The following is an 18,435-nucleotide window of genomic DNA, read 5'->3' as shown; positions in this document are numbered from 1 at the left end:
GAACAAATTCAAGTTAGAAACTCCTAGAACAGAAAATCTAGAGTCTGTTTTTATACTGTTTAACACAGATTAGAGAACCTGACAACAAAACGTCATCTTCTGATGAACCTGAGCACCTTGGTCCAAACTGTGAGCTAAGAAGTATTTTGAGCAAGTTAAACAACAAGAAGAGCAGAATCCTTTGTTTCTGACTGCAGTAGCCCTCCCAGGCTGCCTGATATAATTTGGACTTCCATTCTACCTTCTGAATGGTGACAGAGAAGCTTGCTTGCTTACCTTGACCAAGTTAGATAAATCTGTCAGAAGATCCAAGGAAACCATATGCTAAGCTGGGTTGATCTTGTCTTTAGTTTTGAGAAAGATGTGATGAAAGAACAAGAAGCTAATGAAACAGAGGTGTGGGAAAACAGTGACTGAATCACCACTGAGTTCTTGCCAGTGGACTGCTTGTATGAGTTCTAAAAGGTGAACCTGGGCAAGGATGGCTATCGTTGAATCCAAGGTGCCTGCTGAAAACACAGAAATCTGTATCAATTAGAAAAAAAAAAAAAAAAAATCATTAGCTTTGATCCAGGTCTTGGACAGAAAGTGATTTGCAGTGTCCAAGTGATTTTTTGAGGAGAATTTCAAAAACAAGTGACACAGCAGCTGCAGATGCTAGTGACAGAAGCTTCAAGGAAATCCGACCATCCTCATCACTAGTGATTACGCAACTATTTGCCAATGGGTACTGAGAAGTTAGTTTAGGTTCTGAACAACAACTTTCATTCTCTTAAACACTATTTTCTACCTTTACCATGCAACTGAGAATGCTTTCAAGAGCTGCTCAATGCCCCATTTCTAGTAAGGTCTTGGCATCAATGTCTGGAAATGAGTTCCAATGGATAATAAGGAATCATTTTCATATTTGTTGTACTTAGGTTACATTATTAATATTGTGAAAAAATATCAATGGTAATCTTAAATACTTAGTTTACAAAACACATAACTGTAACACGTTAATGCCTTTACAGTTGAATGTGAATAGGTAACAATCCTGCCTGATAGAGTGAGAAGCTGAGACAGAACTGAAATAAGGCCCTCAGGACTACGGTTAAAGAAAGAAAGAACAGATCTAATATAGCTGCAGAGAGCTTCAAAGGGTAATAAAGGCTGGGTTGCAGCAAACGTGGTAGAGGGCCTCGGACAGCCCTGTTACGATAGTCAAGGTGAACCCTTTTCAACTTCGGAACATCTCACCTCTTGTACACCCCTGCAGGCTTCTTTGTCCGGGGCATGGCAAAAGCCTAAATCACAAGCTAAGTGGGAATAGAGACAAAGCTCATAGAAAGTGACTAAAACAAAAAAGTCTCAAAAGGGACAGCACTACAGATTCGTACAATAACACTTTAATGTTTCCAGGACTGTTCTCTGTGTATTACAAACTCAAGATCTCCTTTGCCTTTTGGCAAGCAGACTATTGATTGGGCAACCCTTCTCATACAGCCAAAGGAATTCAACAAAAGAATGGAGAACTAACTTCTGTTCAGAAAAAAATAATAAAAATAAATAAATTAAAAAAAGAAGATAAATCAGTACTGGAAGAATGGGAATTAAGGAGGAGGAATATTTGTCAGTAACAGCCTGAATACCATAGCTCACAAGCATCAAAATCAAGTTTTCAAACAACCTCAGAAGTATTAAGGTGGCTCAGATTTACCATAGAGCCATACAAAAGCTGTAGGGACTGAGTTTCAGGGGCAGATGTTTGAACTGGAGCCAAGCGCAAGGCAGATAAGAGACCCATTGACAAAGTATTTCCATTCCTGCTGAATTCTACAACTGATAGACCAGAACCTCAATGGAACAAAACAGGAAGCTTTTCTTCAAACAGTCATCCAGTAAAGAGCACAGGCTGACACCCATAAGGTGACCCTCTGAACTGCTGAGCTCCAATGTAACAGACCAAGTAGCAAAAAAGACATTTGCAACACAAGATAGCCATCTCCACATATAACCTTTTGGGATTCTTTCATTAAATACAAGTTCACAGCTCATGTAATCCAGCACTGCCTCGAGAATTCCTTTTTTTCATTCCCATTTTTATGTAAAACGTTTAACTCCCAGTAAATTTTGGCCATTCGACACAAGCTGCCACAAAGATAAAATAATTCAACAAAGGGTCTTAAGATGTCTTTTTTTTGTCTCGCTCTGAGAATAATAACAGAATATCTCAAGTACTGAAAGACCAAATATTTTATCAAAAGTTTGAAGATGGAATCACCAGCTGCGGTCAGACACTTTTGAACTACTTTTGGATCCTTGTATGAAATAAAACAAATTTCTTCACTGAACTACAAATACAATGCTAGATGAGGCACAGTTGTGGAAACGGTTCAGTGGAGCTCTGGGCATTAAAAGTTGAGTTGTCAGATCTATAGGTAATGACATAACAGAAATGGTTTCAGAAAAATGTGGTAATTACATTGCTTTCCACAGAGATCCACAACAGAAGATTTTGACTGAGTAACTTATTTCCAGCCATGTCTGAATCCATGCAGAGCTGCAAGCAGAGATGAGAAATGAACAGAAGCTCCAGGCCAGCCTGCACACTTCTGCTGTCTAAAACTGTGTAGAAGGGGAAGGCAGCTTACACCTGTTGGATAGGTTCTTTATTTGGATTAGGTAATAGCTCTCCTGGCTGGGCTCCAAGAACAGAATCACCACCTCTCTCAATAAATCCAAACCCCAGAGGCAAACACTGTGCTGGAACAGAAACAGGCCAGGAATTCATTTCTCACATTCCTCTTCTCTAGGCAGGACAAAAAGCAGTGACTGATGAAATAAGAACAATTTTACTTGAGCTTTCCAAATCCCATTCCAATCCTCCTATTGAAGGACCCATTTGGGAAAGGATGACCACCCAGGTCACGTATGCCTTCTGTACTGCGTATCTGTTCTCCTTACCTCCCTCCATTTTCCAGTAGCATTCAGGTACCAATGGTGAGAATCAATATTTTCATGCATACAGCACTTTCATGTCCTAAACTTGTGTTGTGGAAGCCCTGCCTCATTATTCTATTTAAAAGGACAAGAAGGCAAACTCAGACAAAGGAAGAAATCAGAAATCTCAGGTAGTTCTGGGCCTGTGTTAGGCCCAGCCTTCTGCAGCAAGCTCACCTTGCTCCTAGCTTTCAATATCCTGAATCCTGAGAGTAAATATTGCTGCTCTTTCAATCCCAGGAAGAATAGTTTTCCTGCAGAATCACAGTCCTCTGCTCTGTGTCCAGTGAGTGTATCAGACATAAATAAAAATTCCAATGTCCAAAATTCATAAAGAGCAATAGGAAGCCATCTGAAAAGGAAACTTAGTAAAACACTAAAGCTCTATCTTTGAGCAACCTAAACTTGATATTCTAGGAAAACACATCAAGATGAGGCCTTGGTGGAGATTTCTGCAGTATCATGAATAGGTTTGTACTCTGCATGTGTCTCAACAGCAGTGAACCCAGACTTGCAGATACCTGGATGATAAATAATCAGGGAAGAAAAACAGACATTTCCCTTCCATTCCACATGTTCATCTATTTCCTTATTTCACCATGAACCTGCCAGCACTGGAAACATAAATTTGGTTTTGTAGGCCTAGTTTCTAGGATAGACATGAAAAGAACTGGTTCTTGGCCCTTAGATGTTATCCTCTGAGCAAGAGGATAAACACAAGTTATGAATGAGCTCCTGAGTGCCATGCATTCTCCTTTAGAAATCTGGAACACCAGCTTTATCTTACCTGACTGCTGAAGAGACGCATCTTCTGTCAGCTGCATGAGTGTCTGACTGAACAGCCCACAGTGACCCTTTCCTGTTGAGTGTTGACCGGTAGCTCTGGGGCCCAGCTGCATTCCCCTTGCTTACAGCTCCACTTGCCAAGTTCAAGCTTGTTAACTGAAGAGGCAAAGAAAAAGACATCAGAAACTATTAAAAGACAAGAAATGAACAAAAGGTGGCACTAAGTAAACTGGAGAGAGCATGTACTAAAGACTGCTAAAGAAGTCAATCTTCAGATGCAGAAGAATTTTAATTACATAAAGGAGCCAGAGATGACACCAATAGCAACCATGCTTGAGATAAATTCACATACCAGCACTTAAACTACAATCCTTCCATTCACAGAAGCACAAAGGAGGTTGAGAACAAGAATCAGGCAAAAATCCTAAAGCAAGAAAGCATTTCCTGCCATGGAACAAATAACAAGGATACATTAAAAAATTAACTCTACAATCAAAAGCTAGATGCTCATATTACTCTGAGTATCTGAGTGTATCTGCCTGTTCATCATGAGCTGTTGTCACCAAACCATCCATATACATCTGTCCCCTCTCTACCTTCCCCATCTATGCACAGAGGTATACCTTGGATATAAAATGTAATGCCAAACTACACCACACATCAATGAGACTTCTCACCCAAACCACCTCCAAAGTGTTCACACTAGTAACTATACAAGTTAGCTAGTGATGGCCTAAAATCATGTTTGGTGGATGTTTGTTATATCAAACTGTAAAAGTGAGTATCAATGTGTTTTTAAGCATATAAAATGCATTCCATTGTTTCTTTCTCTGAACATTCTTCTTGTGCTGCTTATCTTCTAAACAGATCAAACTCTACTAGCATACACTACCTGTTGGTTTACTGAAGAGAGACTACATTCATAAGGTAATGGTATCTATTATAGAAGCGTAAATGATGGTTTGTATTTAAAAAAACATTTTATGAAGGTTACAAAACACTATAAAGATTGACTGTCTTTATGTGATCGCATATTGCTTTTTTAGGAGCACAAAACAGACCTGGTTCTGCACCAAGATTAAGGTTTTATGGCAAACAAGACTTGTTTGCATTGCCCTGCCCATTTCTGTGGCAATTGGAAAGCACGTAGCCTGTGAGACACAGGACAACCAGAAAGAAGAGCCTGAAGACTAGCCCTACATCTGCTCCAGATCTCAAAGGTGGTGCTCATTAAGTCACTCAAGTGTGACCTAACTTCCTTTAAATGCTTAAGCATAGCTTGAGAATTTCCAGCTTTGTTATCTTAACAACGCTCTTTTACCAGAATTCATGTGAAATTGTACTAAAACAAATGCATACAAGCTTCATTGCATAATAATACTACTCTCATACCTACAACAGTCTTACACAGGCCCGCAGACTTCATATCCTCTGACTGAACTCTGGAATGTGAACTAACTTTGGATCTGGAAACACAGTAGGATGTCACCACCTCAGTGGTTTTGTAGTAACAAGACATCTAAGCTTTTCCTGACTTCAGGCTTCTTAACTTCTACTTCAAATTCTGGACAGAATTAAAATATTATGGCTATATGCTATTTTTCTGCCCACGTCTCCAGAAGGAACACCTTCTGTCTCATCCCTTCCCAGTTCGATCCTTTCCCATTCTTCTTCCTTGTTGGTGCATCATTCTTCTCATCCAGTCCCAGTTTCCACACTTCATACATCATTCTCCTTTTTCTGCTCATTCCAGTTTCAGTCTTTCTAACTTCCAGGATTGACCTTTGTCTACACACTACTACTGGCCTTTGAGCCACACCATCCCAGACCTTGGAACTTTCCATAGGAGTAGCTTATTTGATCTTCCTGCCCATATTTCTGTTCTTAGTTCCTCTTCGACTTGCTCACACACCCTATCCAAGTTGTTCTAGTTTTTATTCCCCTCCCCAGCCTGTTCATTTTGCCAATCTATTTGTTCACCCAGTTCTAACATCTGGGTTCCTCTTCGGACCACATATACCATACATTTCCTGCAATTTCTGTCTTTTCACCCTAATACTTCTCAGCATCCTCTCCCATGCTGTGTCCACGTCCAAATTTTACAACACCCCTTGTCCTAGCTGTTCTCCACATCTTTGTGGAATTTCTCTTTATTCTGCATTTAAATCAGCCAGGCTGCAAGCCCAACACAAACCAGATCACTGAAAACAAAGGGGAACGGGGTCTCAAGACTCAGTAGTCAAGAAATGCAGGAAATTCTAGTATGCAGAGAAATTCAGCTTAGCATCCTCAGTGTGGAGGGAACCTGTAAGACCTTAAAACAAAGTCTTATGGTGCAACATATTGGGCAGGCTTAGAAATGCGCACCTTATACAGAAAACAGCATTACGTGTCACTTTGGTGCTTCAACCTCACCCTCTAATTAAAGTCTTCTGTAGACTTTAATATAAAGCCTTTTCATTGCAACAATAAAAACAAATTAGATCTAGCTTTAGCTGTGCCAGGCACCATACAAATAGCTAACAGTTTCTGGCCACGAAGAGTTTATGATGGAGAGGAAAAAAAAGGCAAGAATGGCAAATGAGGCAGGGGCCAACACGGTAAGTGAAATAGGATCTATACAATTCTTAGCTTGTCAGCAACAGCAATCACAACTTTGCAGTCATGTGTGAACATAGGACAACTTCATCCAATCTTCTGTCCTCATCATCATGATATCAAGATGCATTTAGTCTGATGAATTACCAACTCACCCCTGCTCTATTAATGTGGTATGCTTTCTTCTCTCATACTGTATCCCTGCTTATTTGAAAGCTGTCTTTCCAACCAAAGCAGGTGAGCAGATTGCTTAGCATAGGTAGAAGGGACATTTCACACATTCCAGAGAGACAGGTGTTTAAATTACAGCAGGATTAAAGACAGGCAAGGGATTCAGAATGAGGGAGAGAAGACCAGCAAGAGAGTAAGGTTTAGCCGCAGCCCACCCAGATGGGTGTTACTGCTTGATACTGTTCCATGTGCTGAGACATTCCAGCTGCTATAATTAGCTCGCCAGGATGTTTTGGTGGATTGCCGAGGGACCCCCCCAACACATCTGTACAGAGTGGCTTCATTTTCCAGATACTAGCCCTCCTGTATACCTGATGCAATGGTATTCTTCTCTTCATGAAAAGGCAAATACTTAGCAACAGATCAATGGTTTCTTTGGCTTAGAAGATAATGTACAGTACCTGGACAAAAGCACATACCAAAAACTCTGTATAGAATAGCTTGCAGCTTCAAAAATAGGAGTAGTGGAAAACAAAAAAGCAACCAAACAAAAAAGAAAGGCTGTGGAGCTCAAAAGGAAGATAGTTATTCATGAGGATCTACAACAAAAAAAAGTTAGTGTGTTTTTTGTTTATTTTTAATAAAGTGTTTCAAGGTGAGCAGTACATTTGCCTTCTTGACAGTAGAAATACATAAGCTTAAAAGAATCAGGTCTCTATGGTCTTGCTGTATTCAGAAAAATATATTTGTGAATAAATTTAAGATTGAAACCAAGATCACAGAATGATACCCAAAAGTGCCAGATACAAGAGTTGAGGGTTTTGGTTTTGTTAATCTGCTTTATAACTGAAATGACAAATGTGAAATCTTCAAATATAGGTAGGAAGAATGAAAGCTCCAATATAGAACTTGTTTCTAAAAAACAGTATTCTATAGACAAAGAACCTTTAAAATAAATCACAAGCAAAAGTCAGAAGAGAAGCTTAATATCTTTCACATTCCTAATCTACATTACAACATTCTTTCAACAGTTTCCCATTATCATATTCAAGAACTTGAATAAAATGCATTATTTTTATTTTGATCTCGTTTCAAATAGGCTAAAGCATAAAGCAGCAATCATTCTGATTTTTCCAAAGTAGCAACTGTTAACAATGACACCAAAAACCAAACCAAAACAAACAAAAAAGAAAAACAAACAAACAGTGCTGCAGATTCCTTCAAGGATTCAGGAAAAAGTTCGCAGAAGGTCAAGTGTTTATCTTGCTGCTTTGCAGGAACCAAGCAGTGTGAATAGGGACACATAATCATTAGATATTGTTACTCTGCCCCTCTTGGCAGTGGAAAAATGACTTAAATTTTCATTACCAACATCCTGAACAGCAGATCCTGCGTTTCACTGGTCACTGTGTTACAACATTAAGCAAACAATGCAGTACAAAAAATGCCTACTTCACACTCCCCAGTTGACAGTTTTAATATTTTTCTGCCAGAGGCCAATCATATCCTTATAAACAGCGTGCTGAGGACTGAAGATCTACAGAGTCTAAGGCTATTTCTTCTACTTGGAGCCACGCTTGCATCTTCTCCAGTTCACACATCTCAGACTCCATTTGGGTCTTCCTGATTAGTGAGGAAGAAAAGGGATCCAGGAGGTCAAGACATATTTCAAAGATCAAAACTAAGATGGGCCAAAAAGATACAGTCATCATAGTCCTACTTTACTGTTTCTTCCAGAAAAACCTCCAGTATGATGAAAATTTCAGTCTGAATCAGGAAGAGACCTAATGCCACAGGCTTTAGCACAATGTCTACAACGAATAAGTTTCAAAGTTGGTTAGTTCAACAGTTCATTGAGAAAACACTTTCCTTTTAAAGAAAGATTGGACAGGGACCATGATAAGACACATCTAAGGTAGAAGAGCAATGGAGCTATACTCAGAACATTTAAGCTTTGATGCCTCAGATAGGAGAAGATAACGCTATATCGTAAGCTCAAAGAAGCAATCATTCCATTAGAAAACTAATGAAAAATATGCAAAATGCCTAATCATTTGTGGGATCTTCTCTTTTGTCTTTTGATCTTCTTTTTCCTGTGTGCTCACTTTGACTTCTTCAAGACCCCCCAGTCAATCCCTAATTTCCCATTTTATTACTTACTAATCCATTCCATCCATCAATGACATCTTTATATCCAATAGCTCATAAAACAAATGTTTCTTTTCTTTCATTACCTGGCTTGCATAGTGACTTTATTTTCACCTGCCAAGCTTTCCTTAGACACACATCCCCCAGAGCTTTTGAGATCAGTGAAATATTTATATCCCCAGGAACTGAGGATATATAGAGCTAAAAATTTGCCATTAAAAAAAAAAAAAAAAAAAAAAAAAAGTATTTTGCTACATTCTTTCAGTGATATTTCTCTTTGTTCAGCCTTCAGAGATGACTGACTACATACTGCAATATCATAAATATTCATTATTAATCAGTCCCCTCATCAGCCTTTGTGCTGCATTTTCTTGTCTTCACCACAGAGCTCCCATGTACATTCGATCTAGCCCAGGCCCACACAATGTGGTCTAACAAAGCACCCAGGTCTTCTAGTGCTATTGGACACAGTCCATCTTCCTTTAATATATTTGAGAGGCTGGAGTCCAGAAGGCAATCCCAATATGGGAAACATCAGTGGACTTTAGTGTGCCTCTCTTCTGAAATGGCAAAGGAAACCCCAAACCACAATCTCAAATGTGCACTTCCACTGGCTGAACAGTGGCTCAAAACACACCTACTACAGGGTCCTTGGAGAAACCACACAATACAAACATTTTTCTAGGGCCACCTTCTTGTGACCCAGGTCAGCTTGCTGACCACACCCCATACTGAAACAGCTTCATTTCATGCACAAATTTGAATTTGCAGGAGCAGCCAGCAAGAAGGGAAGAACTGGGGCTAACAGCAGTCCAGGAAGTGTGAAATCTGTGTGTGTACCAAGGCTAATCTGGCCAAAGGCCTGTGACATTCCTTCTCTGCTTGCTGAGCTTACCAGTTTACAGGATATACATATGCATGCAGAGCACAAGTGTTCCAGTCTCCAGAAAATGTTCCAGACAAAGACCTGCCAGAGACATTCCTGGGAAACCTGACAAACTTGCAAATTCCTTTGTAGTGTCTCCAGCGTATGCATTCACTTAACAATGAAAAAAAAAAAAGTTAGTACTGCTGCTGTGGATGACTGAACTCCCCTCCTCCTCCTCAGGCTTTCATTTAGACACACTCTGCCTCAAAACTTCCCAGTGGGACTAATTTTGATAAGACATAGCCCTGCCAAACATTTGATGACCAGGGTGTAATCTTTCCCATAAGATGAGTTCTAGGTGCTCAGCCTGGCCCATTTAGATCTGCAAATGCTGCTGCACCAAAACAAAAGCCTCTGCTCCTAGTCCCTCTGGAGTCCCAGAGCAAAAGGGTTCAATCCCTGCTCTACAGAAGCGACACTGACACTTTTGCTTCCTACAGCCTCTGCTGTACCCACGTGTAGTATTGCTGATGCTACAAGTCAGTAGTCTTAGAAGCAGTTCTAAATCTTGTGTCAGCAGCCTGGGGATGAGGAGGAGATGGGGCCCTGCAGCAGTGCAGAGAGCTGTGTGAAAGATGAAAATAAAATAGACCTCAGACTTCATCTCCTGTCTTCTTGTTCCTCTTCCTGGTTACAGAGCAAGATGCCTTTTTTCCTCTACAGTTCCCTTCAGTTCTGTCAGTGTAATGGTAAAAGCCAACCAAATACTTATGTAAGGAAAACAAATCAAACTAAGACCCAGATAAAGTGAGTCGAGTCAAAGCAAGGGACTAACTCTGAAAAAAAATTGGTGGGGAAAATATCCCAAATGTTTTGAGAATATATGTTTCAGTCTTTGAGTCACCATGTTGCACTGCTCAGGTCCAGAACTGAAGATGACGACCACTGGGACCCGTACAGAGTTTTCGCACTCTGGCAGTTGGCTTTGTGACACCTGTGACACTTTTCCTCTGCTGAGGACAACGCAGGCCAGGGTACCAAGCTGTGTAGTTGAGATGGGTAACCGAGGAGGAATGATAGGGTTCAAGATATTGCTGTAACTGATGTTAAGTTGAAGCTCTTCATTTTGAGATTCCTGTGGCACACAATTCCCACAAAGGCAATCTGAGGGCACTGCAAACTGCCCGTTCCATTTCTTCCTCACTTCCTCTCCACTGTCCTAATGCTCAGTAAACTCACCTTCATCCTAGTTTCCACTTTCTGTCCAAATTAAAAATGTACAATGAGGAGAGTGCCCCATCCTCCTATGGGTCCGTCAGCAGGTTTGCAGGAATCCTGGCTGCTAGATTCTGGGCACTGACTGGTTGCATAGCTGAGATGGAGACAGCTGGGTCTAGCCCTTGCCTGGGTGGTCTGATGTTATCCCTATGGCTGAACTCCCTGGCTAGAAGATTTGGAGCTATTCCTAATGATAGGTGGGTCCTGAAATCTCACTCTCCCTCTCACAGAGAAGGGCAGAGCTCCCACAAGGCTTCCCCTCCTCCTTCTCTTCCTCCTCCTCCTAATGAAGCTGGCCAATTCAACACATTCTTCTCTTCACTAGCATTAATAACTATAAAGTACTCCAGCCTGGCAGCTATCAGCTGCAGCCCCTCCACACCAGCCAGTGATAGGGACCTCACACAGATCCAGCACCGCAGAAGAAAACCCTCTTTTTACCTTACAGTATATTTCAGAGAGAAGTAGCATGCTATTCACAAAGGAAAGCAAATACATATCCAGGATCCAGCCACCTGGCGCCAGACCTACATACGTGCTGTGCATTTTAACATTCTCCCTGTAGAAAGTCCTACAATACAAGCACACAGAAGTATTTTATGCTAAACACACGTTAAGTACAGACTTTAGGATTAATGCCTGGTAAGGAACACAGCAGAGGAAAAATAAGTCTAGTTTATTTTCGTCACAGCCTTCATCCACCAATTCACCAGGTAAGGCCAATCACTAACAGCAGGTACAGACAAAAAAAACCCTTAGTTCAGCTGTCCAGAAGTACCATAAGAGCCAGTAAGGACCCTATATTACAAGCCAAGTGAACAAAAGCAATTCAGTCCCTAATATAGTTTAGTAAGCCCTTTTCACTGTATCTTCAAATTTCATTCCCAGATTCACTAATGTATCTGCCTTCATTCTGCAATACTATTCTTCCTATCCTAGGCTCATGCTTGGCAATGGGCAAACCAAACAAGCAAAATTTCATGACAATCTGAAAAAGAGCGTATTATTCTGAGCTAACTATTCCATTTCATATTGCCCACATAAATACCCAGTGTATCTCTGAATCCTGTTAAGCTTTTTACCTTAATTGCACCTCGTTGCAGGAAGTTTCAGACGATAAGCATGTTCTGTGCTATTTACTGTTACCAGTTTTTATTCAGATGTCTTCCTCCTGAACTGAATACCCTCCTTCTTCTATTATGAGAAACATGAATAAAAATCAACATTATTTACTTTGTCATCCACCGCTCTGTGTAATTCCTTCATACTTATTTCCTCCCTAAACAAACTATCTTGCATTTTTAATGAGGAAGTGAAAATAGTATTAGGTACTTAACTATTGCAGTCACTCATCTGTGCATCCCAGATATTTTCCTGAATTCATTTCAGAAACAGCAACCAGAACTGTAGACAGTTCTTTGAGGGAGGGAATGTATTAATTTTCACATAATTGCATTCTATTTTCTATCCTGTTCCTAAAACAGGCAATTATTTTTGTTTGTTATTTTAAGCGATTGAGGTTATTGCTCATCATGTAATCAGTTATCTGTAAACACTGAACTTCATCTAGCGTTGCACTGCACTTAATGAAGTTAGATTTCTCTTTGCTTTTCTTATAATAATCAACAGAAGAATACAGATATACTGACAAATTCCAAGAGGTAGGCTAGAGTTCAAGTTTACAGCATGCACAACTTTACAGTAAATGAACCTCTGGACGCTTCTAACCCACTTTACACAGAAGATAACAAGAGTTGCCTCACATTGTAAACATAAGCTGCACAAGTATGTGTTCACATGGATGAACACTACAGAGTAGTTAATCTACTGTAAATTCACACCCTATATTACCTTGCAATAACTTGCTTTTATATCTACACTTTAGGTAGTAATCTGCCAGTCATTACTAACCTCCTCCTTTCAAATTTAATTTTACACTCCATCTTGTGCATTCCATATTTTGTAACTGAAGTTAGCCATTTGCTGTGCTGAAAAGCGGCCAGATACTCATTTATTTGCTTTTTGTTTCCAATCTATATACCCCTCACCCTGAAACACCTGGCTTAACAGTCCTTGCTGAAAGATTGTCAAAAACTCTTTTATAAGTGTAAACAAAACTCAGTTCCACAACTTGCCACTTTTCTCAGTTCAAAGCATTATAACAGACCAAGACATGGGAAGGTTGTTTTTGTTGGTGGTGGTTTGATTGTTTATATTATGTTTGTGTGAATTAAAATGCCTTTTTTATTTGTTTCAGTGTATGGTCATCTGGTTCTGGAGCAAGACTCGTTACTTTAATTTACTGGAAACTTTTAGAGCCTTTGTTACAGAAAAGTGTCTTTGCTACATTTCTGTCTTCTGTAACAACCTCACCACCAACCACACCTTTTGTTATAAACTTTGTCACTTCTTTTGTTGCATTTCTTCATAACATCCAGCCACAGGAGACTCACTAAACATTTTTTGCCTATCCTAACCTTTCTTCTGGCAGGAGCCTCACTTCATTACCTGGAAAGAAAAGGCATCTACTACAGTGAAAAAAATAATACAAAGGAAATTAAATCTTTCTAATGCCCTTATCTTCCAAGACTAGCTTCCACAAACCTAGACTATATCCCCAATATGTTAATAAAATAATCTACCAATAGCAGAATAAAGAAAATCAGATTTCTATGGCATCCTTGCACATCTCCTTGGCCAATAACTGCATCTTTTACAGGCCTTGTTCCCTGTGACACCTTCCAAGATCTCACCTCCCTACATCCAGTAACTTACAAACAAGGTGCAGCACATGTTGCAGGTAGTTCCAAATTAGTCCTGTTCACTGCTAATTAATATATGAATTTTGTTTGGTTAATCAAAAATCCAAACACAAGTCACAGTTGAACTGCATTTCCTTGTAGCCCTTGACCGAAACGTTCATTTGCCTTGTACTTCTATGCACTTAACATTTTCATGAAAGAAGTAAGAATGTACTATTTTTAAGACAAATTTAGTTGAATCTCAGGGGATTTGGACAGAGTTTCTCAACTGCATACTTGTTTTCTTGTGACCGTTGTAGCTCAGATGCCCCCTTATTAGCTCACTCAGCCAGGAATTCATCGGGACAATGCTGGACCCTTGAAGGCAAACATCTTCCATAGATATCTCTGCACTGCTTGCTTACAGGACTTACTGGGAGTTCACAAGAGGAACACCTTGTTGTTCTTGTATACTGCGGAGTACTGAACTTAGATGGTGACTACTGCGAAAATCAGGAAGTATTTTAAAGATTTCATATGGATGGAGGTACCGAATTCTTACTGTTTGTCACAACCTCAGAATCAGCTTTATTATTAGACTTTATGTAAGCAAAAAAAATATTTTAAGTCTGTGTAAAGTAAATAAAACTGAATAAAACTCCTCAGAAGGTGTTAACAGTGAACGTCAGCTTTATGTTTAACTATAAGAATTCTCCCTAGCAGCTTCAGAGTATTATTCATTTGTAAAACTGAATATTTATTTTTCATAACTTGAGATTGTCATTCTCTGGTGTGTCCTTAAGGAACATCTTTCCTGCACTTATCATTAATGACAGTTACACAAACTACCCATCTGGTGTTTCAGAAGCAAATGGAGAGGACTGACAAGACAGTCAGATGATATAATCACAAAATCTTGTTTTCTGAAAACAGATGTTAAATTTGTTCAAAGTTCTTCGGCTACTTACATATAAAATTTTCCCTTTGAACATTGTCCTTCCAGCAGCCAATGGATTTAAATTAAATTAATTTAATACAGAAGGTAGAATATAGGAGTGTGAAAGAAAATGTGAAGCAGGGGCTGTGGGCATGGATAGGAAACAGTGAGGAACAGCAGGGATTAGAGAGAACCGGAGATGGACTCCCAACCAGAATGGCAACATCATTGAAATCACAGCTGTTGAGGCTACATTCCCAGGAACCCCAGAGACCCAGGATAGTACTTGGATAGTAGAAGCAATTCTCAAAAGAACTGGAATGGAAAACAAGCTTCCCAGCTGCTCTTGGAAGGACGCATTGGATTAGAGTACCCCCACCCCCAAGACACAGCTGGGTACAACATAGAGAACCAAGGCACAGTCAAAAGGCACTCAACTCACATAGAAGTTCTTGCCCTTGGAAAAGCAGCAGCCCACAGCAGTAGTAATATTTTCAATAGTCTTTCTCCCCACCCTGCACCCAACAATCAATAGACTTAATCTTGCCATTAAACAGCATTAAATTCAAATATCAAGTCCCTTTCACAGCAGCCAGGTACTTTCAAACCAGGTACACTAACTCCAGTTTGCTGGACTGGCTTTAAACAACTATACTATTTTTATTATTTCGGTAAGTGATGATCCCCACCAGGAGTTTTCATGACAATTTGTTTTAAAATACTTCTACTTAAAAAAGACTATCATATTTCAAGAGGCTTAAATGGAAAAAATCAAAAAGGGAAAGCATCAATTCAGAGTACCCTGACTAGAAACCCATACAAAGGTAATGCAGTACTATAGAATTGCCTTAATTGTAGATTGTACATTGTCTTAAAATAATAGAATTAAATTGTCCTCAACTAAACTATCCACATTTTCATACTAAACAGGCTTAAGATTTAATCTGTCCAGAGGGATTATTGCTAAAACATGGCCCAGAGAATTACAGTAGAGAACGGATGGCTAGAGCCAAATAGATGCAAGTTCAGGAAAGAAACTCATTGCTGGACAGAGCCCCAGCTCTAAACTTTTCACTGATTCATGAATCCCCTTCTTCATTTTGACAGAAGATCACTAACAACCCAAACCATGTTTCTGAATTTTAATATAGAAACAAAGCCTATACAAACACTGTGTAGCCTAATTGAAAAATTTATCAAGGTCACTGAGAAAAATCTACACTTCATGCTACTAAGGTCTTCGTTGTTTGCTTGTCACAAAGAAGGGAATTAGCAACTTATTCTCCTGTCCATTTCCTACCTCCTGTGCAAGTGTCTGTCTTGGAAGAACCCAAAAGCAAAAAGCAATACAACCAACATACCATGACCAACACATTCCCATGTACTTCATAGCCACTTTCAGATGTGAGCGTATCCACACTGACTGACTGACTGGTGGTTACACAGATTCCAGTCTCCACCATTTACAGTTTACCAGTGTGTGCTCCTTTGTCATCCAGTGCATCTGTGCTTGGGAAGCTACACAGCCTGTGCCGTGTAGATCTTTTTGAATCTTTTTGTCTCTCTAGATGCCCTTTCTATAATTCTTAATTTAGCTATCAGTAACTAGCTGCAGTAGGAATACAAAGGTTTAAAGTTTACAACTGTAGCATACTGTAAGGAAAAAAAAAAGAACACTTGTGTAGACAGTCATATAGGACATAACTCAAAGAAACTTGAAAAAAGTGGAAATCTACCAGAAGTCTATATAAATTTCATATATACTGCCATGTTTAACAAAAGAATTATCATATCCCATGAACTTCATTATTTCTCTAAAATGTTATTGGAGTATAGAATTTACAACAGAATCCAGTCTGCAGACTTTCATTTCCAGCACTGTGATGACACTCTTGAGGAATGAGGAAGCAATTCTCATGGAAGCACAAATCTGAGAAGACTTGGTTTGTTTAATAAGACCAAGCATGGGTTTGTTTTTTTTTTTTCACTACATATTTTCTAATCTTCTGCCCGGCCTCGCTCTCTTCTATAAAAAGGACTTTAGCAATGTTCTTGTCATCTCACAGAAAATCAAAATTCTGGTCACTGTAAACACTTCCAATTAACAACATGACAAAAATCAATTTTCATGAGATTTACTCTTTCCAGCATACCTCATCCCAACTCAGTGCTGACACAGAAGTTTGTGACAGAGTCTTCTGTTGTCACAGGGACTGCAGCTTACATACCTGCTGTGTAAGGAGACTGATGTGGCTTGGTGGGGAATACTGACAAGCTGCTTGCTTTTCTGCCAGCTGTTGCAGTTCTGCTGCTACCATACTAGGGCTGTAACGTTTGCCCTGAGAAGTAGCATCTTCTGTATCTTTGTGCATCCCGGCTGGGCCCACATGCTGTCCACCTAGACTGCGATGGCACAAACCTACAAAACAAACATCTGGTCATGCTTAGTTAGCAGTATCACAATGATCAAACCATTCTATGATTCTAAGGTCCCTTCCAACTCATCTAGTTCCAAACCCCACCATGGGCAGGGACACCTTCTACTAGATTGGGTTTCTCAAAGTCTCATCCCTGAACACTTCCATGAAGGAGGCACCAACAACCTCCCTGAACAACCTGTTCTAGTATTTAAACACCCTCATGGTAAAGAGTTTCTTCCTTATATTTAATCTACACCTACCCTCTTTTAGTTTAAAACTTGTTTAAACCCTTTGTCCTATCACCACACACTCTGGTAAAGAGGGTATAGTCTCCCCATCTTTCTTGCAGGCCCCCTTTAGGTATGGGAAGGCAACAATAATATCTTCCCAAAGCCTTCTCTTCTCTAGGCTGAACAACCCCAACTCTGACAGGAGATATGCTCCAGCCCTCTGAACATTTTTGTGACCCTCCTCTGGATCCACTCTAATAGTATGTCAGACTTTCTCAGCCTGCTTGTCACACAGACAACAGACAAAAAAGCAGGTATGATACTTCTTACAGATTTTAGGGAGAATACAGCTTTCTGTTCTGCACAGGTTATTACCTATATGAGCTTTGTCAATGCCAAACCCCCATTCTCCTCAGACCGGGGGATAATGCATTTAATAGCACCCACTACCAGAGAATGCTGGCTGGCTATTATGTAAGTTAAATCTATAATGATTTTCCTTGAAAACAAATGGATTTCTTTAAATAATGTACTCAGTTGGGAAGTCAGATTTATTTTAATGCTAGAAAGCTTGTCACTATGTAGAGTTGCTGTACAGCAACTCTAGTGAAAATGTGCTGACTGATGTATAATCCAAAGCAAATGCACATCAAAGAAATTCATGTTACCGGGAGCACAGCTGTTAGCCTCTGTATGCTTCCAAAAACTTTCTTTACATGTTACAGTCTGCATGCATGAATTTCTACAGTTTCTTCCACCCTTCAGATTCCTTACACTCTAAACATGCATTGCTTAACTATGTGTTATCTTAGAATGTGTAGTATCTTAAAAACAAGACTCAGAGACTTTTGATTACAACAGTTCTGAAAGGTCCTAGAGAATGAGATACAATACCAATCCACTCATATCTTTCTTTTTTAGAGCTCTTGCCACACCTTTCAGTATTAAAACATTATGAGATTTCATTAATGGATTTCTGTGTGAGAGGAATATAAGAAACAAAGAACGCAGACTGAGATAGGACTTCTGCTAACCAAAATTACATAAAAATCACTGAAGATAAACATGAGATCAGTAATATAATCAAGTAAAGGTATACAATACTTCATTCCAGCTTTTTCAGAAGAATTTCAATTCCCTGTTTATCTGCTCAATAAAGGGGCATCTTTAGCAAACAAGGGCTGCTTCCTGCATTCTTCCCTTCCATGAGAAATTTATCACCATTGGAACAAGACTCATAATTCTAGGAACATACAATTACCACCTATTCCAGAAC

The 18,435-nt window shown here is 39.6% G+C and overlaps 1 protein-coding gene across 2 annotated transcripts in view; it reads right to left on the bottom strand.

Moving 5' to 3' along the window:
• The window catches only part of TTLL5 (tubulin tyrosine ligase like 5), a 127,258-nt gene that overhangs the window by 49,501 nt on the left and 59,322 nt on the right, over nt 1–18,435 (bottom strand). For both annotated transcript variants that reach the window (XM_035327649.1, XM_035327650.1), the window contains 2 exons: nt 16,738–16,928; nt 3,770–3,924 (listed from right to left, as the gene is read on the bottom strand). In XM_035327649.1, the coding sequence (XP_035183540.1) occupies nt 3,770–3,924; nt 16,738–16,928 (346 nt within the window). The remainder of the gene's footprint in view (nt 1–3,769; nt 3,925–16,737; nt 16,929–18,435) is intronic.

This window comes from Oxyura jamaicensis, chromosome 5 (genome assembly GCF_011077185.1).
Source record: "Oxyura jamaicensis isolate SHBP4307 breed ruddy duck chromosome 5, BPBGC_Ojam_1.0, whole genome shotgun sequence".
Taxonomy (NCBI): domain Eukaryota; kingdom Metazoa; phylum Chordata; class Aves; order Anseriformes; family Anatidae; genus Oxyura; species Oxyura jamaicensis.
This window is presented reverse-complemented; position numbering and strand designations above follow the sequence as displayed.